This window comes from Corvus cornix, chromosome 28 (assembly GCF_000738735.6).
Source record: "Corvus cornix cornix isolate S_Up_H32 chromosome 28, ASM73873v5, whole genome shotgun sequence".
NCBI classification, from domain to species: domain Eukaryota; kingdom Metazoa; phylum Chordata; class Aves; order Passeriformes; family Corvidae; genus Corvus; species Corvus cornix.
In genome coordinates this window covers 3,426,385-3,448,491 of record NC_046356.1, presented here as the reverse complement: position 1 = coordinate 3,448,491, position 22,107 = coordinate 3,426,385, and the positions used below count along the sequence as shown (strand labels likewise).

The following is a 22,107-nucleotide window of genomic DNA, read 5'->3' as shown; positions in this document are numbered from 1 at the left end:
TCCGCACGGCCTCGCCTGATTGGCCTGCCTTGATCCCCCCGCCTTCTCATTGGCCACGCCCCAGCGTTAACCCCGCCCCTCCGCCCTGCTGGCCCCGCCCCCCGCCTGGCCCCGCCCCGCCCTCTCGTTGGCCACGCCCCCACCGGCCGCACTGACCGGGGCGCGGGGTCGGTCCGGGGCCGCTCCGGGGCCACCGCCGCCGCCTTCATCATCGCCACCGCCGCCATGGGCTCGATGCAGCAGCGCCTGCAGCGGTTCCTCCACAGCCCCGGCCCGATCGGCGACCTGCTGGGTCAATTAGAAGCCCGTACCGGCGTTCAACGGCTCTACCTGGCCACAGGTGCGACCTGTACCGCGGGGCCTCCCCGGTCCTCCCGTTCTGTCCCCTTCTCTCCTGTATCCTGAGGCGCCTTGGCAGCCCCTCACCGTGGCTCTGGGCTCAGCACGGGGGCACGGGGAGGGCAGGCAGGGCAGGGGAGGTGGGGGGTGCGGAGCGGGGCCGTGCTGGGAGGGGGCTGGGGGTGCCGGGGGTGACACCGCTGTCACCGCACCGTCCTCACCTTCGGCAGGCGCGAAATCCCGAAACCCCCAAAACCTGCAGGATTCGAGGGTCAGAGGTGTTAGACAGACCCTCGAGACCCCTGGCCCCTGACAGAGGGGGGTGCCCGTTCTGGGTGAGCCCCCAGGTCGTGGTGTGTCAGACCCGCACTGGGGATGGGAGCTCGCCCCTGTGTTCCACAGGTGGGACTGTGGGGATCCGGCCTTTAACCGGATCCCAGTTGTTCATTAATGAGGAACCAGCCGGATTCTTCCCAGGGATCCTCCTCCTGGCACGCCGTGCCCCCTCTCATCTGACCCTCAGCCTTGTGCCCTCTCTGCCAACTTAAACGGGCCTTGTCTGCATGTTCCAATTTGAGATTTCCTATGGAACCTCCCAGGAGGGGCTTCCCTGTTTCCTGTGTCCCTCCAGGCCTTTGGCCTCCACGTGTGGTTTCCTGGCCCTTCACCTGCCAGCAGGGCTGGTTTTCCCACTCTGAGGGGGAGAAGTGTCGGTGAAGGAGCACGTGCTGCTGTGCAGGATGTGGTGCCACTCAGGTGTCTTCCAAGCAAAATAATCCTGGGGATTTGGTCAGGCTTGGCCGTGATGGACTTTTGGAGTAGGACAGGAGTGGATGCACCAAAAAGTGATGGTTCCACCTTCTGGATCTCTGTCCTGGAAAGGAGAAGCTGCTGCTAAACTAAAAATTCCCAATTGCTCCCTCCCAGGGCTCTGGAGCAATCCTTAATTTGTGTTTGAACCCATGGGCTGGGGTTTGGAGCAACCTCTGTGGCCTCTGGGCAGCACCACGCTCCCTCAGCGGAGCCTTTCCCTCGGTTTTTGCTGTTACATAAATTTCTCTGGGGGTTAAAATCCTTTGAAATCCCTTCTAAGGCTCTTGAGGAATGAAACCCAGCACTGCCTGGGCCCGCCTGCCCTCCTTGGAGGGACGTTTGGGATTGCTCCAAAGCCACGTTGCTCCTGCCCGTCTCCCGGGAAAGACCCGGAGCTGTGGGTGCCCCGGATCGGGGCCGGAGCTCAGCCCAGGAATGCTGCAGTGAGCAGAGCAGGGATAATCCCCAGCAAGGACTTTCCTCTAATTCACCAGCACAGACAGGTTAATTCCCAGCTTTCCTGCTGCTGATGGAGGAGTTTGTTCCAGGGCTGGGGAGAAGCTGCTGGGCTGGACAAATTGCTCCATGCTGTGTATCCCTGAGGTTTTCCTGCCCTCTGAGCCCCGCTGCGAGCGAGGCTCTGCCGTGGTTTCCACCCCAAGATCTCCCTGTGCCACCTTCCCCATCCGGGCTCTCTCCCAGCTCTGCTGCTCCAACCTCCCGCGAGTGTCCGAGCGCTGGGCAGGCTCCAGGCCACCAAACCCTCTGGCTCACATTTAATTTAACGATCCAATTGAGTAGCAGGGAAGCTGGATTGGATTGCCGCTCCCAGGGGAGCCAACCCTTCCTCCGCCGGCGGCTGCTCAGCCACGGGGAGCGCCCGCGGGAGGAGCCGCGATCCCGGGCGGCTGATCCGGGAGCAGGGCTCGTCCTTGAGCGGGAGATCTGGGAATGCCGAGAGGCTCCGGGCCCCGCGCGCGGGGGAGACGAGCGGGGCCTTGACTTTGGACCATGGGTGCGTTGTCAGCGTCTCCCGTTCCTGCCGCCCTGGCCCCGCTCCAGGGGCAAAAGTGCTGCGAGATTGGGGTGGTAAAGTCCCATCCGGGGCCAGGGGAGGGGGCGAACGGTGGCAGGAGCAGGTCACGGGTCCCTCGGGAGGAGCGGACTCTGCCACGTGCCTCGTTACACCGAGCGGTGTCGTGGAATTAGTTGGGGGTGGTTGTTATCTCCTGGCACGTGCCCGTGGCCACTCTGGGATGAGAATCCCGCTCTCCCAGGTGACAGCAGGTACGAGCCCGTCCTCTGTCCCCCGCAGGTTCCGTGGCTTTCCTGGGGCTGTACCTCATGTTCGGCTATGGCGCTTCCCTGATCTGCAACATCATCGGCTTCGTCTACCCCGCCTACGTCTCGTAAGTACCTGTCCCGGCACCAGGAGAGCGTTCCCTGCCCTTAGCTGAGGGTCTCCCTGCTCCGTGAAGAGGCAATCATGGCTGGGAAGCTCTTGAGACTTTCCTGGAAAGGCTGGGATTGTGCCAGCTCGGGGGCAGGAGTGCCCGGCGGGCAGGTTCCCTCCAGGGTTTGGAGGATTTGGGAAGGTGGAGCCCATCCCAGGACTGCAGCAGCCATGTCCTTCCCCTCTCCTGCCGCAGCATCAAAGCCATCGAGAGCAGCAGCAAGGAGGATGACACCCTGTGGCTCACGTACTGGGTGGTCTATGGCGTCTTCAGCGTCGCGGAGTTCTTCTCCGACCTTTTCCTCTACTGGTTCCCCTTCTACTACGTCGGGAAGGTAATGGCTGTGCCGGGCTCCTCTCACCCCATGGCTGAACAGGGAGGAGCTGAGTGTGGTGGGCTCCGACCCGTTAGCAGGGCGCTGGTGGGGCTGCAACCGGCTCAGATCCTGTGAGCTCCAGCACTGGGCGCTGCTGTTGGACCAGGCTGGGGGGCACTGGAGCAGCTGAGCCCCTCCTGTCCCCCGCAGTGCCTGTTCCTGGTGTGGTGCATGGCCCCTGTGCCCTGGAACGGCTCCCACATCATCTACCACAGCTTCATCCGGCCCTGCTTCCTCAAGCATCACCAGACCGTGGACTACATGATGGGGGACATCGGCGCCAAGGCCCTGGACGCGGCCTCCGTTGTCACCCGAGAAGGTAACTCAGGTCCGCCTGTTGTCCGGGTTTTCCCAGCGCAGGGGCGTGAGCAGCTCGGTTTAATTACCAGCAAGTGATTATTTCTCCGTGCCCATGGGCCGTGCTGCCGCAGCCCTGTGCCAGGAGCCCCGGGGGAGGGTCACAGTCCCCTCTCTAACCTCTCTCTCCTCTCTGCGCTGCACGGTCCAGTCCTGCAGTCTTTGGCCAACAGCAGAGCCCGGCTGGCGGCCGGGGTGGCCCCGCAGCCCAGCCTGTCCGTATGTAACGAGCCGCGGCTCCCGGTGCCACCGCGGGGGGACGGGGCCGGGCCGTGCCAGGCGCCCGCCGCGTCTTTCGTGTCCGCCATGGCACCGCTCCCGCAGCCACCGGCGCGGCTCCCGCACAACCGGCCCTTTCTCCCGTGGCGTGGGTAGAGCAGGCGCTTCCCTCCCGCTTCTCCGTAGCCAGACCCCATCCGTGTGTCCATCCGTGTGTCCATCCGTGTGTCCATCCATTGTCCATCCGTGTGTCCATCCCTGTGTCCATCCCTGGGTCCACGTGCTCCTCAGCGCTGCTGCAGACCTGGGGCTCCCCTCCGGAGCCCCCCACGTGCGGGGAGGGCAGGGCCGGCTGTCACCCCCGTGCTCAGCGGGACAGGGAGGGAACGGGACGGTGACGCGGGGCCGGGCCGGGCAGTGCCCCAGGACACCGGTCACTGCCCCGGGGACGGGCACTAACGCCATCCGTGTCTCCGCAGGCGCCAGAGCAACCCTGACCCTGGCAGAGTTAGTGGAGAAGGCGAAGTAAGAGGCGCATCGGTGCCTCTGGCCGATACCGGCACTACAGCCCCGGTACTGGGACCGGTACCGGTACCCGCGGCCCCAGTACCGGCACCACGCTCCCAAAACTGGTACCGGCAACCCTCGTTCTGGCACCGAATTCCCCCATACCGGCACTACAGACGCCAGTACCGGCACCATGGCCCGGTACTGGTACCGGCATCCCCCGTTCTGGCACCGAAACCCCCCATACAGACGCCGGTACCGGCACCGTGCTCCCAGTACCGGCACCGTGGCCCTGTTACCGGTACCGGCCACCCCGGGCTGTACCCGTCCGGGATCCTGAGTTTCTCCAGCCCCAGTCTGTTGTTCCCCCGTTCCCGCAATAAACCCCGGTGCCCACGAAGCGCCGCTCCCGCGTGTTCCGTGACACCGCGCGGCGCCTTTAAGAGCGGCGTGGGGGCGGAGCTTTGGGGGAATGGGTGGGGCTCCCGCCGATGACGTAATGGGCGTGGCGGAAGTGCGGCCGGACGGTGGCCGGAACGGGGAGGGTCGGTCCGTCGGTCCGTCTGCGGTACCGGGGGGTCGGTCTGTCCGGTGGGAGGGATCGGGGACTCCGTCTGTGTGTCCGGGGGGCGGAGGGAGCCGGTTGGTCTGTGCGGGGGTGGGGCTGTGTCTGTCTGTCCAGCGGCGGGAGGGGGGGAAAGGAGAGGTCTGTCCGTCTGTCTGTCTGTCCAAAGGGCGGGAGGAGGGTGTCTGTTAGTCTGGGGGAAGGGAGTCGGTCTGTCTGGGGGGGGGAATCTGTGTGTCTGTTTGGGGGGAGGGCAGGTGTCTGTCTGTCTGTCTGTCTGTCCGGCGGGGAAGGTGGCGGGGGAGGGCTTTGTTTGTTTGTCCATCCGGGGGGACAGTGAGAGGGCTCTGCTTGCTGCGGGAGGTCCGTCTGTCTGTCCAAACGGCAGCACAGAGGGTCTGAGAGAGCAAAAGGGGGGAGTGTCCGTCTGTCTGTCCGGGGTGGGGGCAGCGCAGCGCCTTCACACCCCGCCCCCATCCTCAGCCCCTCCCGCATGAGCCTCCCCCGGGATGAGCTCCAAGGCCAAGCGGGTGCTGCCCACCCGCCCTGAGCCCCCCAGCGTGGAGCAGATCCTGGCCGACGTGCAGGGCGCTCCCCCGACCGACCCCGTCTTCGTCCTCCCCCCGAGCCCCCCCAGGACCACGGCCCCGCTCCAGGTGAGCCCGCGGTGGGGAGAGAGGGGGGGCGTGGGGACACCCCCCGCCCCCGCTGAGCCCCCGCTCTGCCCGCCAGGCTGCCCCGAGCCCGCGGCCGAGGAGCGGGAGCGGCTGTACCAGCAGGTCCGCTCCTACGTGGGCATGAACCAGCGGCTGCAGGAAGCCCGGGAGCAGCTGCGGGAGCGGCGCCGGGAGCTGGAGAGGGTCGGAGAGGCGCTGGATCGTCGGATCACGGAAATGAAGCAGAAGGTGTTCTGAGGGACTGCGGTGGGCACCTCGGGACACCTCACGCTGTGGTTTCACCTTCCCAGAACCGTTTGCACTGGGAGGATCCGGATTTGCCAGGACAGCCCCGGCTGTGCCACCCCAGTGACCTTCTCCCAAGGAACGCTGGGATCCGCCAGTCCAGCACAGCAGCACCTTCCCGGTGCTGGAACAAAGGCTTGCCCCCCTGAACTGGCTGCCATGTCCCCCGCGGGTGGCACGTCCTCTGTCCCGTACGACTTCTCCCTCTGGTACTTCCCTGAAGATGACCATGTCGCCTCCCGCATCGCGGAGCGCCTGAGGGAAGAGGGATTTCGGGGCTTCACCGAGCACCAGGACCAAGTGGCCGGGACGTCCGTCATCTCAACGGCCGTGGAGGCCATCGAGGCTAGCCGGGTGGCCATCCTGCTCCTCTCGGCCAAGTCCGTGGGCGACCGGTGGTGCCAGCGCGTGTCCCAGTGGAGCCTGTTCCGCAATATCCACCAGCGCGGCACCAAGGTGGTCCCCGTATGCGTGGGGGTGACCAGAGCCGAGGTGCCCCCGTTCCTGCAGCACCTCATCCCGCTGGAATACCAGAATGAGTTCTTCTTCCAGCGGCTCCTGGCCAGCCTGAGGTCCCACCCAGGGAGCAGGGCCAGGCGGGTCCCACCCAAGGGGACGAACTGAGGGACCACTGAGGGGGCTGGGTTGGGGGCCAGCACGGCCCCATGGTGTGACAACTGCCCTGTTTTGCTAATAAAGGTGGTGGGAATGGGTCACCCAGCACTGTGGGTTGTCATAAATCTCATAAACCCCCGTTTTTTGGCGAGCTGAAAGTGCCGCTTTCTGTCTGCAAAGAAGGGGCCGTGGGTGTTTCCCACCCCCACAGGTGTTACCTTGTGGGTGCTTCTTCCCCTTCCTGCCCCCCTGAGCGCGATCTGTGCCCGCTGCTGCCCTGCTCCGCTGTCACACGCGACCTGGGGCTCCTCCAGCACCGCTCCAGCTCGGGACCAGCACCAGGAGACGCGGAGCAGGCAGGATGGGGGCGAGGGGCTGCCTGGGGCCGCTGCTGCTGCTGCTGCTGCTGCCGCCCCTCCCTTGGGGTGAGCACCGGGGCCATGGGTCCAGCGTGGCCAGCGGGGGCTCGGAGTCACTTGCCGGGGCAGTGGCAGGTGCTGGTGGGGACGGGACCTGGCTCCAGTCGTCGATCATCGGGGGACGCGAGGCCAAACCCCACTCCCGGCCCTATATGGCATCCCTCCAGTTCAGGAGGGTTCACATCTGCGGGGCAGCGCTGCTGCACCGGCGCTGGGCGCTGACGGCCGCGCACTGCCTGCGTCGGGGGTGAGTCCGGCATGGGTGTCCTGCCCGGGGAAGAGACCGGGCTCTGGGTGGGGCTCCGAGTGACCGGCACCGGGCTGACACCACTACCGGTGCGGAGCAGGTCGTGGGATAAGCTGGAGCTGGTGGTGGGGCTGCACAAATTGCGGATAGCGGGGAGGACGTGCAGAGATTCCCCATCCGGGCTGCCTGTCCCCACCCGGCTACGACGGAGATACGATGGAGAACGACCTGCTCCTGCTCCAGGTGGGGCTCGGGCCGGCCGCGGGGAAGGCTCCGAGGCGGGGCTGGAGCGGCGGCGGTGCTGGGAAGCGCTGCGGGGAAGGGGCGGGGGGTTCGCACGGTGTCGGCGCAGCTGCGCTCGCAGCCGGGGCGGGCGGGTCCGGTGACATTTCCGCTTCTCACCCCCAAGAACTTTCACACCTGGGTGTCATCTCCCCGCTCCCACAGGCGCTGCACCGCCTCGGTGCTCCGCCTTCGATCCGCGGCCTTGGGGGGCTCGTCCTCCGCCCCCTCACCTGCGGCATGGGGATGCTCCCTCTCGACCCCTCCTCTGCGCGATTGGGGGCTCCCCTTTAGCCCCCCACCCACGGCATTGGGGTGCTCCCCGCCAACCCCTCCGCCTGTGGGGGGAGATCTGACACGGCCCCCCGCCCGCAGCTGGAGGGGACGGTGACACTGAGCAGGACACGGGGTCTCATCTCGCTGCCGAGCCGGGAGCCAGCGCTGGGAGCGCGGTGCAGCCTGGCGGGCTGGGGGGTCCTGGACAGCGAGCGCCAGAAGCTGTCGCCCACCCTGCAGGAGCTGGAGGTGAAGGTGATGGACGCGCAGATGTGCAACAACAGCCGCTTCTGGAACGGCGGCATCGCCCGCACCATGATCTGCTTCCAGGGAGAGGACCGCGGCTCGGCACCCTCCAAGGTGAGGGTTTGGGGGTCCAAGGGCTATAAAGCTCTGCCCACCCCGAGCCCCGGTGCGGGTTGCGGGGGGCTGCGGGGAGGCTGTTCACCCTGAGCAGGTGAGATGTCCCCCTGGCCATGGTGGGGGTCCCTGTCCCCTGCTCGGGGTTCACTTTCCGGTGTCCCCCCCCCGCCCTCAGGGTGACTCGGGGGGCCCGTTGGTGTGCGGGAAGCGGCCGGCAGTGGCCGGCGTCATGTCCTTCAGCAGCCGGGACGCCACTAACCTTTTCAAGCCGCCAGTGGCCACCTCGACCGTGAAGTACAAGAAATGGATCCAGAAAACTCTGCGGAGGGGCTGCCCCCAGGGATAGACAGAACACCCCTTCCTATTTACACAGGTTGGCTTTTAATTGGGAATACTGTCCAGAGTCTGGTAAAATAACATCCTTAGTACATAGATACAGTGACGGGGAGCGGAGCTCGGCAGGATTGTCCATGGAGGAGGGGGAGGGCAGTGGCTCGGACCCCGGGAGGTGATGCTGGCCCTCCTGCCACCCCTGTGCTCCCTTACAGCACTTGGGAGTGCTGCTCCTGGGATTTTCCACCTTTTCCTTCAGTGCCGGCCGCTGCCAGGGCAGGGGGGCTCCAGTGGGCACTGGGGTGTGCCCGTCCCCACAACCCCAGTGAACATCCTTGGGGACACCCTGCATTTCCCCACGGTCCTGGTGTCTCCCTGTCCCCACTGTATGTCCCCAGTGCAACAACCCAGAGCCCCTCACTGTGTCCCCACAGCCGCCCAGGTGTGTCCCCTGCACATGTCCCCATAGCCCTGTGTCTGTCCCTGCACCCCCCAGCACTGGGATGGGGGGCACAAAGGTGGCCCCACCCAAAGCAGGTAGTGATGGTGGGAGGACGGGGAGGTATCCATGGGGTCTGGGACCACCTGGATTGGGGGTCCCTCTGAAGCCCATCCCGCTCCCAGGGGCCGAGGCACTTCCCACACACCCCAGTCTCAGCATCTGGGCCCGGCTGGCAGCAGAAGTGGGGGTGTCCCCGGGGTTTTGGGGCCGGGAGGCCCCGTGCTCGTGGGCGTAATCCAGTCCTGGATGGATTCGTGTCCACATCCACAAGGACACACCGGCATCCTGGCTGTGAGCCGAGGCTCTTCTGCCCCAGGGGTGGGAGGCTGGGGGGCTGCGGATGAAGGTGAAGGACCCCAGACCCTTTCCTGGGGGTTGGGGCATCCCGGTGCTGGCTTAGCACCCTGTCCCCTCCCAGGGCAGCCCCCCAGCCTGGTGACAGCACCTTGTGAGCAGCCCCCGGGATGAGCCCATCAGGACCCTGGCCACCCCTGTGAGCCCCTGCCCGGCTCCTCCTGCACCATTTCCACCTGCCACCACCTCGGACCGGCACAGGTCACCCAGCAGCAATCAGGAGCCTCCAGCAGCACAAACGGGGGCCCTGGCCCCCATCTCCCCCTCCAAAGCCTCTCCCCTGAGTCCCTTCCGCTGTTAATAAACGAGCTGTGATCGCTGGCAGAGCCAGAGTTGGTGCCAGACAAGCTGGAGCGTGTGGGGTTTTCCCGGTACCAGGGTGGGCTGTGTCAGCTTCCCAGGCATGTGGGATCAGGCTCTGGTTCAACCCCTGGGTGAGCGGGATGGGAGCACGCGGGGACACGGCCCCACCTCAGCTTGTCCCTGGATGTCCATCAGCACCAGGAGATGGTCCATGAGAATCGCCCCAGCTTGGGGTGTCAGACCCGGCACGTTCCCAGTTCTGTCCAGTCCTTGCCACTGGCAATCGTGATGCTTCAGCACAGCAAGACCCCAGCCGGGGCCAGCAGCGGGTTGGGGTGACTCATTGGTCCCCAGCTGTCCCAAATCCCCATGTGTGCCCCCAGCACAGTCCTGGCCAGCTCCCATGAGGCTGGAGGTGTCGCAGGACCCTCACTGGGGCATCATCAAGCTTGGATTTTCTCCACCGCCTTGTCGGGCCACCGCCGTCACCGCCATGGGGCTGGGGACGTAGTTGAAGGGGGTGACACGGGCGGCTTTGCTGGGGGAGCCGTGCCGGCTGGCGGGGAAGGTCCCGGGCGGGCGCATCGTGGCCGAAGGAGATGGGCAGGGCGGCTTGGCGGGCGCGGGGGCTTCGCCATCACCGGTGACGCGGGGGTGCGGGGGTCCGTCGCGGGTCTCCAGCGTGGGAGAGGTGCTGGAGTTGGTCTTGGAGGTGGCGAAGTCCTCGGTCTGCACCACGGCGTCGCTGGTCCTTCCTGGGGCGTGCCGGGGGTACCGGGGGTGCCGGGGGCTCCTCGTCACCGGAGCCCGCCAGCGGCAGCGCGGAGGAGGGCAGCGTGCTCTTGAGGATGTGCGGGATGTCCTCGTCCCGGATCTCCGCCACGTGCCCTTCATCATCGCCACCGGCGGCTTCCCCGGCGGCCCCCCGGGAGCCGGCTCGTTCTGCCGCCGCCGCGCCGCCGCCTCGGAGCGCACGGAGGACGGGCTGGCCGCCCGCCCGCGCCACGCTGATGTTGGGGCGAGGACGAGTAGCGCTTGAAGGCTTCGGCCGCGGGCGCGCTGGTCTTCACCGGCAGCCGGGACGGGCTCTCGAGCTGGTCCGGCGCGGCGGCTTGACCCCGGCCGTGGCTTTGCCGCCGGGCTGGGCTCTGGGGATGAGCGGGCCGCTGGCCTGGGCTCGCCGGTTTGGGCCGCCTTGAGCTCGTCGCAGCGGAGGAGCAGAGGAACACGGCGGGAGCGCGGCTCCGCGGCTGCGCTGGGGGAGCCCCGGCGGGGCAGCGAGGTGGCCGGTGGCGCCGGGGACAGGTCGGAGCGGTGCCGCAGCAGCAGGCTCGAGGATTCCTTGATGAAGGTGAGCTGGCGCAGGAAGCCGGAGCGGTCCGAGTCGCTCCCGCTGGAGCGGGCAGATGACATCCGCACCAGGTTGAGCCGGCTGCCCCCCGGGCCCCCGGGCCGAGCCTTGGAGCCATCGACCTGCTCCTCCAGCACCGGCATGGCCCCCCGGCCCCGGCAGCACCTTCCTGCTGGGTTTCTGCATGAAGGGAATGCGCACGGGCGATTTCTGCGTCTTGGACTGCCTGGGAGCCGGGGATTTGGGGGCCGGGGCTCTGGCCGGGGGTCCCGGCGGGGAGGAGGAGCCGCCCGCCTTGCCCGCGGCCGGGCCGCCCATTTTGTTGACCTGGGAGGGCGACGGCAGCTTCTTGGGGGCGTGCTGGGAGGGCGTGGAGGTGCGGGACGAGCCCGAGGAGGGGGGGCCTTTGCCGATGCGGGCGGGCGGGGGTCGTGCTCCTCTTGGGCAGCGCCAGGTCCCCGGTCTCGGGGGCTTTGCCCAGCCGGTGCAGGCTCCGCGAGCGCTGCTGGCTCAGAGAGAGGTTCTTGGCCGGCCGTGCCTCGGGCTTGGCCGCGGGGGTCTTCTTCGGGGTGGCCCGTGGGCTGGGGGCATCTTTGGCCAGGCTGGGCATGTAGATGACGGTCCTGCCGCGGAAGACCACGGGCAGGTTGGGCACCGGCTTGGCGGGCGCCGGGCTCCGCTCCGGCCTGGCGCTGGCACGGCCGGCGGGACGGGCACCGGCCGCCTCCTTCCGCTCCGGCCGGCCCTTGCTGTGCTCCCTCCTCGCCGTGTCCCGGCCGGAAGCGCTGCCGGGCCGCTGCTTCTCCTGCCTGCCCAGGGAGAGCTGCAGCGTGGAGCCCACCGAGAGCCCCGACATGAAGGACAGGATGGAGTCGGACTCGGAGGAAGGCTCCCGTGACAGGGAGGCGGCAGCCTGGTGCAGCCAGGTGACGATGGAGTTGGCTCCCTCCTGGATGGCTTGCCACTCCACGCTGTCCAGGTCGGAGCCGCGGTCGGAGCCGGCCTCCTCCTCGGGGTGATGCCTGGCCTCGGCTTTCCGCTCCCTCCCGCCAGGGCCCGGCGGCTTCTGCTTTCTCTCCACTAGCCTGCGGCGAGCCGTGGGCCGCCGGCGTTTGGGCATGGCCGAGCCGATGCATTTCTGCAGCAGATCATCCTCCGAATTGAGGCTGGGGGAGCTGGGCGAGCCCCCCTGCGCCTGCCCCACCGCGGCCGACCGCGGCCAGGTGGCTTTGCCGCAGGGCTGGCCCCGCTCCTCGCCCTCGGAGAGGTTGGCGTCGCTCAGGGAGCTCATGGAGGAGCTCAGGGAGTAGCACGGTGGCGTCTCGTCGGCGATGAGGTTGTTTTGAGGCTTCGTCTTTGCCGGACGGGGACCGGGCTCGGGGTCCTTGTGGGGGACGGAGCCTCCCCAGCGCTCCCTGCGCGGCGCCCGGCCGGGCTGGGCTTTGCTGCTGGAACCATCCCTGCTTGCCTCGGGCAGCTCGTCCAAATCCGGATCGTAGAAGCAGTAGACGGCTTCCTCCGTCGGCGTGGTGTGGCACAGCGACTGGAACACCACCCCGTCCTCCAGGGCGTCATCCTTCCTCCCGGGGGCACCGCTGGCCCTGCCCACCCCCAGCTCCAGGCTGGCTGTGCCCTTCGGGAGGGTCTGGCCCCGCTTCCCCTCGCCGCGGCCCGGCCCCGCTTTGCCCTTTCCGGCAGAGCTGAGCCGGGCGGGCGCCGAGCTGCCGGAGGCGGCCCTGCGGGGCCGGGATGGTGCCAGGCTCGCGGCGCCGCTCGGGCAGGGGGTGTTCGGCCTCCTCGCCCGCCGGGTACCGCAGGGTCTCGTCGCTCAGCGAGGCGGCGCTGGAGAAGTTCACGGGGGTCCCGTCGGCCGAGTCGGTGAAGGAGTCGTCGTCCTTGAAGAGGTCACGAGCGGTGGCTCGCAGGTGCTTGGGCACACCGGGGTGGGCGTGGGCCGGCACCAGCATGTACACGGGGACGTGCACCGGCTTCTTGGTCTGCGGGTGCAGCACCTGGCCGGACAGCAGCGAGGTCTTGACCTTGCGGAAGCGGGAGGGCATGGCCGAGCTGATGCACTCCTTGAGGATCTCGATGTCGTCGTCGTCGGGGGGCTCGGGGCGCTCGGCCCTTCGCCGGCCCTCCAGGTACCGCTCCTCCCGCCGCTCCTCCCGCTTCTCGTGGGCTGCGAAGTTCAGGCTGTTCTTCTCTGGGAAGGTGGGGATCAGCTTGAGCTCCACGTCCTTCTGGACGTAGTGCTCGTGGAGGGGCAGGGCGCTCAGGCTGGAGGCGCACGAGAAGTTCTCGTTGGGTTTCTCCACCGTGAAGTAGACCATGGAGTCCAGGTCCTGGGGCAGCTGGAAGCGTTCCTTGAAGTCGGTGATCTCCATGAACTTCTTGACGTTGTTCTCCCACTGGATGTTGAACTGGCTGGTCTCCTTCTCTGGCTGGCAGCCCAGCTCGAAGAGGGGAGTCTTGCTGCGGCTGGGGGGCATGGTCTGCCCAGGGCTGTCGGGCAGCTCGCTGGGGCTGATGGTGCCGCTGATCATTTCACTGCACGGGTCGCTCTGGATGGAGCTGGCGATGGAGGGGCTCTCGAAGCTGCCCAGGGAGCTGACGGAGCTGCAGCGGCTCATCACCAGCGGCGTCTCCTGGATGTAGTTCTCCGAGGAGCTGGAGGGTGTCAGGTCCTCCTGGCGCGAGGGCGAGGCCTCCCGCAGGAAAACCTTGTCACGCTTCGGGAAGGGGATGGAGATGGGCTGGGAGATCCCCACCGGCGTGGTGGGACCAGGATCCACCACCTTCTCCTTCTCCTGCCTCCCGCCCTCCCCTTCTGCGTCCCCTTCCTCCATCTCCAGGATCTCCAGGGAGGAGTCACTATCCAGGTCATTCTCGCTGTGGCTCTGCCCATCCAGCACGTTGTCTGCTGAGGAGAGGGAGGACAGGGAGCTGCACCGGGAGAAGCAGATCGGGGTGTCCTCCACCGAGTACTTCTGCACCGACTCCTGCTCCGCTGAGACCGGTGGCTGGGCCGGCAGCTTCTCTGGGATCTTGCTCAGGGGCTCGGCCGCCTGCAGCAGCGCCGGGGAAAGCCAGGCTTGCTTCCTGCCCAGGAGGGAGGGCTGGTGGCCGGCGGCCGCGCTGCTCTTGGCCAGGGTCTCGAGCATGGGGACGTGCTGGTAGGACGGAGAGAGCTTGATGGTGCGAACATGGGGGTCGGTGGGTGGCTTGGTGCCCACCTCCTTCTTCCACTCCGTCTCCTTCTCTGGCATCTTGGGGCTCGGGAAAGTCACCGTCTTCTTGGCCCGTTCGGGCAGGTCCCGCTGCTCCGGTTTGTCTGGCTCGGCCGGATCCCGCGCGGGGGGCTCGACCCGCTCCGGTTTGCCCAGGATGCTCTTGAGGTCGAGCCGGCTGGGCCGCTTCTGGTAACGCTGCAGCTCATCACGATAGTCCAGGAAGGCGGCCCTGGGGCAGGGCTTCATGTGCTCCTTGGTGCAGTAGCCGTCGCTGGTGCTGCCGCTGTTGAGGCTGTCGGTGGACAGGCTGGTGTAGGCCGTCTTCAGCCGCAGCAGGGTGTGTGCCCGGCTCAGGCTCTCCCGCTTGGCAAAGCCACCGGCATCCGACAGCCGGCATGGTGAGCAGGACTGGGCGCGCGCCTCGTGCCCCTCCTCGGGGCCGTACTGCCAGTCCAGGCAGTGGTCCTCGGAGCTGAGGCTGAAGCTGTCGTCCGAGGAGTTGTGCATGGTGGAGATGTCCTCCACCAGCTTGTCAATCTTGGCCACCGTGCTGGAGATCTTGTTGGCCAACTTCTCGGCGGCCAACGAGACGTCGTCCTCCGGCAGCGGTGGCTTCTTGGGCTCGGCCATCTTCCCGCTGCCGTCCTTCTCCGGCTCCGGGCAGTGCCGCTGCGCCAGCGCCCGCGGCAGCGCCTGGCCCTGCAGGAAGGAGGAGTTGAGGAACATGGAGAGGACGGAGGCGCTGGCCGTCTCCACGCCGGTGGAGACGTTGGGCACCTCATCATCGTCGAAGCAGCCGGAGTCGGAGGCGTAGTCCTTCACCAGGCTCTCCATGTGCCGCATCGGCTTCTTGGCGCTCTGGCCCTTCAGGCTCTGCTTCTCCATGGTGTCAAAGGTCTCCGCCAGGTGTTTGGCGTCCAGCTCGGCCTCCAGCGCCTTCTGCTTGCGCATGTAGAGCGAGGGCATGCAGGAGCCTGGCGACACCACGGCCGCATCCTTGTACTTGGGGGGCCGGTTGGTGAGGAGGTTGCGCAGCGCGGCTGCGCTGCCCATGGCGATCATCTTGTGCTTGGAGTGGATGAGGTTGCGGAGCATGCTGACCGCCCCCAGGTCCCACAGCAGCTCCTGGTCGCGGGGGCTGCGGGCGGACAGGTTCCAGAGGGTGCCGCAGGCGTTGCTGACGATGGTCAGGCTGTGCGAGCGCAGGTGCTGCAGCAGCGTCTGCAGGCAGTTGTGGTCCCGGAGCACCTGCCTGCGGGACAGAGGGGACCCCACAGCCGTCAGGATGGTCCTGGACCCCTCCCCAACCCCTTTGTGGGGTCTGCAGTGCCCCCACAGCTGCCCAGCTGTGACATTGCTCCCTTGGGGTCAGCAGTGCCCCCTGATCCTGCAGCACCCCCAGCCATGGTATCCCCCCAACACCATCCATGGTGCCCAGGGTCCCCCATCTCCATCCCCATCCTACCCACAGCCATGGCATCCCATAACACTATCCCTGGGGTCCGTGGAGCCTAGGGTCCCCCATTTCCATCCTACCCCCAGCCCTGGCATCCCCCAATGCCATCCTGGGGTCCATGAAGCCCTGGGTCCCCCAGGTGCATCCCCACCCCACCATGCTCCTCACCTGTAATCCTCTCGTGTAGCGACAAGGCTGGAGACGTTCCTGAGGATGCCGCCGCCACTCTCGATGATGGCCAGGGAGTTGCTCTGGCACTTGTATGTGAGGGTGCTGACCAGGAAGCCCAGGGCCCCCTCCACCCCGCAGATGGCTGCCTTGTTCTCCGTGCTGTGCGCTGAGAGGTTCCACAGCGCGCTCAGGACGCTCTTCAGTGTCGACTCCTGTGCCAGGAGGGGACACACAGCCCCGTCAGCCCTGTCCAGCCACCCTGTGCCCACTGCCACCCACCCCAGGGTGGACACACAGCCCTGTCAGCCCTGTCCAGTCACCCTGTGCCCACTGTCACCCACCCCAGGGTGGACACACAGCCCCGTCAGCCCTGTCCGGTCACCCTGTGCCTGCTGTCACCCACCCCAGGGTGGACACACAGCCCCGTCAGCCCTGTCCAGTCACCCTGTGCCCACTGTCACCCATCCGGGCTCACCTTGCCGGTGTGCAGGGCACAGCGCGTCAGCCCAGTGACACTGCCCACCTCCCTCAGCACCTTCTTGCTGTTGATGTCAGCGCGCCAGGAGAGGTTCCTCAGAATGCTGGAGACCACCTGGAGGGGCAGAGCGGGGTGAGTGACCACTGGGACTGTCCCCCTGCCTGTCCCCCACCCCAGGGAGCCCCACCAGCACCCACCTGGTGCAGCTCCTCGCTGTCGGAGCCCAGCTGAGCCACGATGGCCTCCATGCAGCCCCGGCGGGAGCACAGCGTGGCCTGCGGGGAGGACAAGGGTGGTGAGGGTGACGCCGTGACCCCCGGACCCGGCTGACCCCCCCCAAACCTCTGCCCCCCACCTTGTTGACCACGTCGCCGAAAGTGAGGTTGGTGAGGGCCATCCCCGCGTAGCGTCGCAGCGCCAGGTTCAGGGGGTCATTGGTCATCTTGTGCATCTCGTAGTCCACCTGCAGCAGCTCGGCCACAGCCTGCAGACCACCTGTGGGACGGGACAGCGGTCATTTGGGGTTCCCCCACCTCCAGCACGCCGTGTGGCTGCGGTGCAGAGGGAAGGAGCCCCCTCCCCACGCTCACCCAGCTCGTTCATGGCCCGCCGGTACTCCTCGTCGAAGGACAGCTTCATGATGGCACAGGTGGCCTGGCAGATCTGGGGCTCGATGGGCACTGGCACTGCGGGGGGATGAGGGTCAGTCCCCTCTGTCACACTCCCAGCCCCTCCCAGCCCCGCCCAGCCCCGGCCCGGCCGTACCCGCGCCCTCGGGGCCCCGTCCCCCGTCCCGGCTCTGCATCTGCAGCCAGTCCCAGCAGGTCTCCGAGTAGGAGCGGATCTGCTCCAGCACGTGCAGCACCCGCATCTCCTTCTTGGCCTGGCCCTCGTCGGGCTGGGAGAAGACGATGTTGTGCAGGGCGGCGTTGGCTCGCATCCGGGCGTCCTTGGCGCCCGTGGGGCTCTCGGGGGGCCCCGGCTCCCCGTCGGAGTCGTGCAAGATTTGGATGAGCAGGGGCAGGCAGCCCGACTTGCGCATGGCCTGGCAGCTCTCCTGCGAGCTGGACATGGCCAGCAGCGTGCGGGACATGTCCTCCTTGTCCCGTGTGGCCAGCATGGACAGCAGCCAGAACACCACCTCCACCTGCGGGGGAACACGCGGGGGGGTCACACTCAGCCCTACCGCGGGCTCAGCCCGCCCCAGCCGGGCTCCGGCTGCTGCCCCTCACCTTGGTGTTGCCCCCCTCCTCGGGGTGGGTCGGGGGGTCCAGGCTGCCGTCCCCCTCCATGCCCGGGACCTTCCCGCAGAGCTGCAGAGGAGGGGGCAGGTGGGGGGGGCTGCACTGCAGCGCCCTCGCCCCCATGCCCAGCCCTCCCCACTTTCCTGCCACCCCCCGCGACTCCCAGGCGTTGCTTCCGTCAGTGCCAGGGGTGTATTTTAAGCTAAAATCAGGGATGGGGGGGCTGCTACAGCCACGGGCTCAGGGAAGGGAGAGCGTGGGCGAGCGAGCAGGTGGGCAGCGCGGAGGGGGCTGAGCCTGCGGAGCTGATGGAAGGGTTGGAAATGGGGGGGCTGTGCGGATCTGGGGGTGTCTGGGGGTGTTGGAGGGGCTGGGGGTGATGGGGGGCTGTCGGTGTTGCCACGTGGGGCTGTGGGTGATGGTGGGAGGGGGGTGGTGATGGGACCGTGTCGATGGAAGGGCTGTGGGTGACGGTGGGGCTGTGGTGATGGCAGCCTGGGACAGTGGCGGTGGCAGGGCTGTGGTGATGGCAGCCTGGGACAGTGGCGGTGGCAGGGCTGTGGGTGACAGTGACGATGGCCATGGTGTCAGGGGAGGAGCTGTGGGTGACAGTGGGGCCATGACGAACGTGGGGCTGTGGGTGACAGTGACGATGGTGATGGCAGCCCACGATGATGATGGTGATGGGGCTGTGGGTGACAGTGGCGATGGCCATGGCAGCCTGTGATGGTGACAATGGCAGGGCTGTGGGTGACAGTGGGTCCGTGGCCATGGTGGGGCTGTGAGTGACAGTGACGATGATGATGGCAGCCCACGACGATGATGGTGGTGGGGCTGTGGGTGATACTGGGACCATGGCGATGCCAGCCTGTGACGATGACGATGATGATGGCAGGCTGCCCACCCTGGCGTCTCGGTCGGCGGCAGATGCCGCGGGAGCCCCCGCGCCTGCCCGCCCGCCATGGCCTACTTCTGGTCTCCATGGCAACTGCCCATTTCACGGTGCCCGAGCCACACAAAGCCCGGGCTGTGCCGATGGGGACAGCGCGGGGACAATGGCGGGGGGGCCGTGCTGGCCCCCTCCTCCACCCTCCCTGGCTCCATCGCCCCGCGGGGACCAGGGGACACCCCGGCCCCGCTACCTGCGGCTCCGGCTGCTGCGCCTTGTCCTGCACCTCCATCAGCTCCTTGTCGATCTGCTCCAGCCGGGATGCCCGGATCTGGGGGGGGGGGAGGGCAGAGAGGGAGTTGGAGAGGTCTGGTACACCCGCAGAACCACAAAAAGATGGGAGGGAGGAGTTTCAGTGTGCAAGGACCGGGGTGTGAGGAGCTGGTGTAGGGTGTGAGCAGCTGGTGTAGGATGCAAAGAGCTGGTGTAGGGTGCCTGGAGCTGCTTGGAGGGTGCCCAGAGTTGAGCCCATCAGCCTGGGGCCCCCCAGGGGAGGGACAGGGGGAGTTTGGGGGTGCAGAACCCGACCTGTGCCCGCTGCACCATCTCATCGGCCGTCCCGAAGCGCTCCTCCATCAGCGAGCGGATGTGCTGCGCCTCGAACTGCAGCTGCTGCCGGATCAGATCCATCTGCATGGAGAACTGGAGGGGCACAGGGGTGGCATGAGCGGGGCAGGGTCCGGGCGGTGCCCCGTGGCCTGGGAGGGGGGGACAGGGGCTGTCCCCCACTCACCGTCTCCACGTGGGGCAGCTCGTCCAGGCGAGTGGCCAGGCTCTGCAGCTGCGCGTAGTACCAGACCTTCTCCTTCTCCTCCTTCTCGATCTCCCCCAGCAGAAAGCACCTGGGGAGAGGACCCCATCAGCACAGCCCCCGGCCGCCCGCCAGCCCCCGTTATCCCCCAGCCCCTCACCTCTCTCGGTCCAGCTCCTCCAGCATGCGGAAGGTGGCCCTGCCCAGCTCCCCGGGGCCGTCCCGGTGGGAGGCGGGGGCCGGCGGGCTCTCCTCGGCGCCGCGCCCGGCGCTCGTCACCTCCGGGGCGAACTTGAGGTTGTAGAGGCTGGTGATGTCCATCTGCAAGGCTGGGGACGGGGATGGTGGTGTCAGGGTGGGCTTGGCAGGGTCCCCCCCCCCCCACCCTGCCCAGTACCCACCTTTGAGCTGGTCCAGCACCTCCGTCTGCCCCGAGGACACCATGACTCGGGCCTCCTGCTCCAGCTTGCCCTGGAGGTGCTTCAGGACCTCCTAAAACAGGGATGGAGCCGTTGAGAAGGGGGAGATGTGGATGGAAACCCCCCCTAGCTGGAGGTCTGTGCCCCCCCCACCCACCGGGCCTGTCCCCACCTTCATGTCCGAGGTCTCATTTTCCAGCTTGGAGAGGTGGTTGGAGTTGTCCTCCAGCTCCCGCCGGAGGTGGCTGTTCTCCTTCTTCAGCGCCTCCACCTGCCGCACCAGCTGGTCGTACGAGGCGATGGAGCCGGACATCTTCACCTCCTCCAGCGCCTGCGGGGGGCGTGGGGTGGGCAGCACCCCGGGGGGCTCCCCAGCACCCTCGCAGCCCCCCAGCACCCACCACCCGCCCAGGACCACGGCACAGCGCCGGGCACCCCACCGCCCGCACCCCCTGAGCCCTGGAAGAGCCGGTGCCCCCCCAATCCCCCCAGAGGGGCGTCCCCGGCTCGGGGGGGGGGTCCAGCGCCGCCCCCGCCAGTCAGGGCCCCCCCAGCCCCCGCCAGGCCCCCGCCTGGTTCCCACCTCCGCACAGCTCCGCTCTGCGCTCCCTTTGTCTCGCTTTTGTCTTCTCTCGCTCCCGACCTTCTCCCGCTCCTCTCCCTCCAGCACCGGGGCAGCCCCGGCCCCTCCGCGGCCCCCCCGCCCCTCCTGTCCCCCCCCAGACCCTCTCAGGCCCCCTGTGCCCCCCAGCCAGCCCCCCCAAACCTCCTCTTGCCGCAACCCCCGCGGCCGCCCCTCGCACCTGCCCGGGTGGGGGGGACACACACGACGCTGTCACACGCGGGGAGGGGGGGCCGGGGCCGGGGACCCCTCGCCACCCCCCCAGAGGGTCGGGCCGGCAGCGGGAGCGCGACGGCCCCACGGTGCCTTCGTCAGCACCACGTGTGAGCGGGGGGAGCCGGCAATGGGGGGGCTGGGGGTCCCCTCCTCCCCTCTGCTGCTCCCACCCCACACCCCCCCCACCACAGCGGGCTCAGGGGCGGCAGCGATCGAATCACCCCCCCCCCCAAGGTTCTGACACCCCCAAAACTGCCCCACGGCGGCTCCCTGGGGCCCTTCTGCTTCTGCAAATCCTTTTGGGGGTCCCAGCACCCCCTGCTAAGCACAGAGGCCCCACCAGGCCGTGGTGGGACCCAGCAACCCCCCAAGGCCCCATCGATGTCCTTCGCACCCCCAGGAGCCATCCTGGCCCCCCCAAGCTGCTCCTTCACCCCTGCACCCCACAGGGTGGGGTATATTATATTTACGGTGGGGGATCCCCCCTCCTGCCCTATGGGTCCTGCTGTGGGGTCCCCCCTTGAAGCACCCAGATCTGCCCGTGATTCCCAAGGGACACAAAGCCCCCGGTGCCAACCCCCCCAGCTGCTAAAAATTCCCCCTGGGAGAGAAAAAACCCCGGGAGGATGGGACAGGAGAGGGTGGGGAGCAGAGGAAGGGTGGAGGTGTGGGATGAGGGATGAGGGATGCAGGATTGGGGATTCAGGGTGGACAGTGAGGGATGCGGGAGGATGGGTGAGGGATGAGGGAAGGTGGAATGCAGGATGATGGATGCAGGATGACGGAGGCAGGGTGAGGGATGATCAGGATCCGGAATGTGGGATGCAGGGTGAGGGATGCAGAATGGGGGATATGGAACGCAGGGTGCCAGGTGAGGCAGATGCGATGATGGATGCGGGATATAGGATGCAGGATAATGGATGCGGGATGCGGGATATGGGATGCGGGATGAGCACGGCCTGCTGTTGCCATGGCGACAGTGATGGGGGAGCACAGGCGGTTCCCGGCCCTTCCTGAGGACTCAGACGTGGAGGGTGGGGGTGTTCAGCCCTATAGGGGAAAACGGGAGCCAGGGGCTTCCACTGCTCCAGGGGAACATGTTCCCCCCTCCCCAGCACCCCAAACCTGTGGGTACCCACCCAACAGCTCAGTCAGGGGGCCCCACCCTGTAAGACTCTGGGGTGCTCCAGCTCTCTCCTGGTGGGGTCAGGGCTGGGATATTCGGGGGGTTGATGGAGGTGGGGGCTGAGCTCTGGCCCTCCAAATTCCTGGCAGGGCCGGCTGAGCGCAGCGACCGCAGCAGCGCCGGGATCTGCAGCCTGCGGGGAGGGGCTGGGGCCTCACCTGCATCCACGAAGCGGCGAGACACAACGGGAAAGGGGGGCCAGGGCTGCGGGAAAGGGGGGCCGGGGCTGCGGGAAAGGGGGCAGAGCTGTGGGCCAGGGCTGCAGCTACGCTCCAGCACCCTGATGGTCAACTTTCCACAGGACCCAGTGTCCCCCCATGGGCTGGATCCCAGGCAGAGTCGTGGGCTGACCATGGGGGGATGTGATGCCTCGGGGTCCTGGGTGTGTCTCTTCTGACCCCCAAAAGCTGCCCCTCTCTGCTGAGGGCACCCCAGGACTGGCTGAGGCCACTGGTGGGGCCTGGATGCATCCAGCAATTTCCTGGCAGGGCAGATGCTGCAGCAGATGAAGCAGCAGCTGCGCTGCACAGCACACCCCACTGTGAACCATGCTGCCCACTCCACAATGCCCGCAGTGCCCACTGCCAACCCTCACTGCCCACTGCACTGCCCACAGTGCCCACTGCCCACCACCCCACCGTCCTCTGCATTGTCCATCACTGCATTGTCCTGCCCACAGCACCCACTGGCCACTGCTCACCATAGCTGATGCCACCTTGGCCTGGGCAGAGCAGGGCAGGGCCTG

At 67.4% G+C, this 22,107-nt stretch overlaps 4 protein-coding genes across 6 annotated transcripts; 3 read left to right on the top strand and 1 right to left on the bottom strand.

The window, feature by feature from the left end:
* The first annotated feature begins 124 nt into the window (after nt 1-124).
* Nucleotides 125-4,465, top strand: REEP6 (receptor accessory protein 6). 3 transcript variants are annotated; one of them, XM_039566161.1, is made up of 6 exons: nt 125-340; nt 2,468-2,561; nt 2,802-2,940; nt 3,133-3,301; nt 3,491-3,558; nt 4,038-4,465. In XM_039566161.1, the coding sequence occupies exons 1-6, from the start codon at nt 226-228 to the stop codon at nt 4,053-4,055; spliced, it is 603 nt and encodes a 200-aa protein (XP_039422095.1). In that variant the 5' UTR covers nt 125-225; the 3' UTR covers nt 4,056-4,465. The 3 variants fall into 3 exon arrangements, with proteins under 3 accessions (XP_039422095.1, XP_039422096.1, XP_039422097.1); XM_039566163.1 differs by lacking the exon at nt 125-340 and adding an exon at nt 1,688-2,167; XM_039566162.1 differs by lacking the exon at nt 3,491-3,558 and having other exon boundaries at nt 126-340.
* A 90-nt stretch (nt 4,466-4,555) lies between these two features.
* On the top strand, nt 4,556-6,315 carry C28H19orf25 (chromosome 28 C19orf25 homolog). The gene is given in 4 exon segments (XM_039566164.1): nt 4,556-4,633; nt 5,114-5,251; nt 5,254-5,286; nt 5,363-6,315. Coding segments are annotated over 3 exon segments (327 nt in total). The 5' UTR covers nt 4,556-4,633; nt 5,114-5,139; the 3' UTR covers nt 5,545-6,315.
* Nucleotides 6,316-6,446: 131 nt separating this feature from the next.
* Nucleotides 6,447-9,309, top strand: LOC120411429 (granzyme M-like). Its single transcript, XM_039566165.1, is given in 7 exon segments — nt 6,447-6,873; nt 6,971-7,019; nt 7,022-7,070; nt 7,073-7,116; nt 7,531-7,791; nt 7,970-8,167; nt 9,048-9,309. Coding segments are annotated over 6 exon segments (879 nt in total). The 5' UTR covers nt 6,447-6,568; the 3' UTR covers nt 8,141-8,167; nt 9,048-9,309.
* On the bottom strand, nt 8,153-21,576 carry APC2 (APC regulator of WNT signaling pathway 2). Its single transcript, XM_039566160.1, is given in 25 exon segments — nt 8,153-9,759; nt 9,761-10,063; nt 10,065-10,159; nt 10,162-10,299; nt 10,302-10,379; nt 10,382-10,448; nt 10,450-10,554; nt 10,556-10,792; nt 10,794-11,063; nt 11,065-12,388; nt 12,390-15,122; nt 15,495-15,709; nt 15,973-16,089; nt 16,173-16,250; nt 16,331-16,470; nt 16,566-16,661; nt 16,741-17,122; nt 17,208-17,288; nt 18,362-18,439; nt 18,697-18,810; nt 18,902-19,010; nt 19,080-19,248; nt 19,321-19,411; nt 19,511-19,669; nt 21,521-21,576. Coding segments are annotated over 25 exon segments (7,215 nt in total). The 5' UTR covers nt 21,527-21,576; the 3' UTR covers nt 8,153-9,729.
* Between the last annotated feature and the right edge of the window lie 531 nt (nt 21,577-22,107).

What these genes read in the sequence shown, in the direction of transcription:
- REEP6 (XM_039566161.1), top strand. Translation starts at nt 226, where the DNA reads ATGGGCTCGATGCAGCAGCGCCTGCAGCGGTTCCTCCACAGCCCCGGC. An exon ending in ACGGCTCTACCTGGCCACAG is followed by an intron (nt 341 to 2,467) that starts GTGCGACCTGTA and finishes TGTCCCCCGCAG; the next exon opens with GTTCCGTGGCTTTCCTGGGG. An exon ending in GTCTACCCCGCCTACGTCTC is followed by an intron (nt 2,562 to 2,801) that starts GTAAGTACCTGT and finishes CTCCTGCCGCAG; the next exon opens with CATCAAAGCCATCGAGAGCA.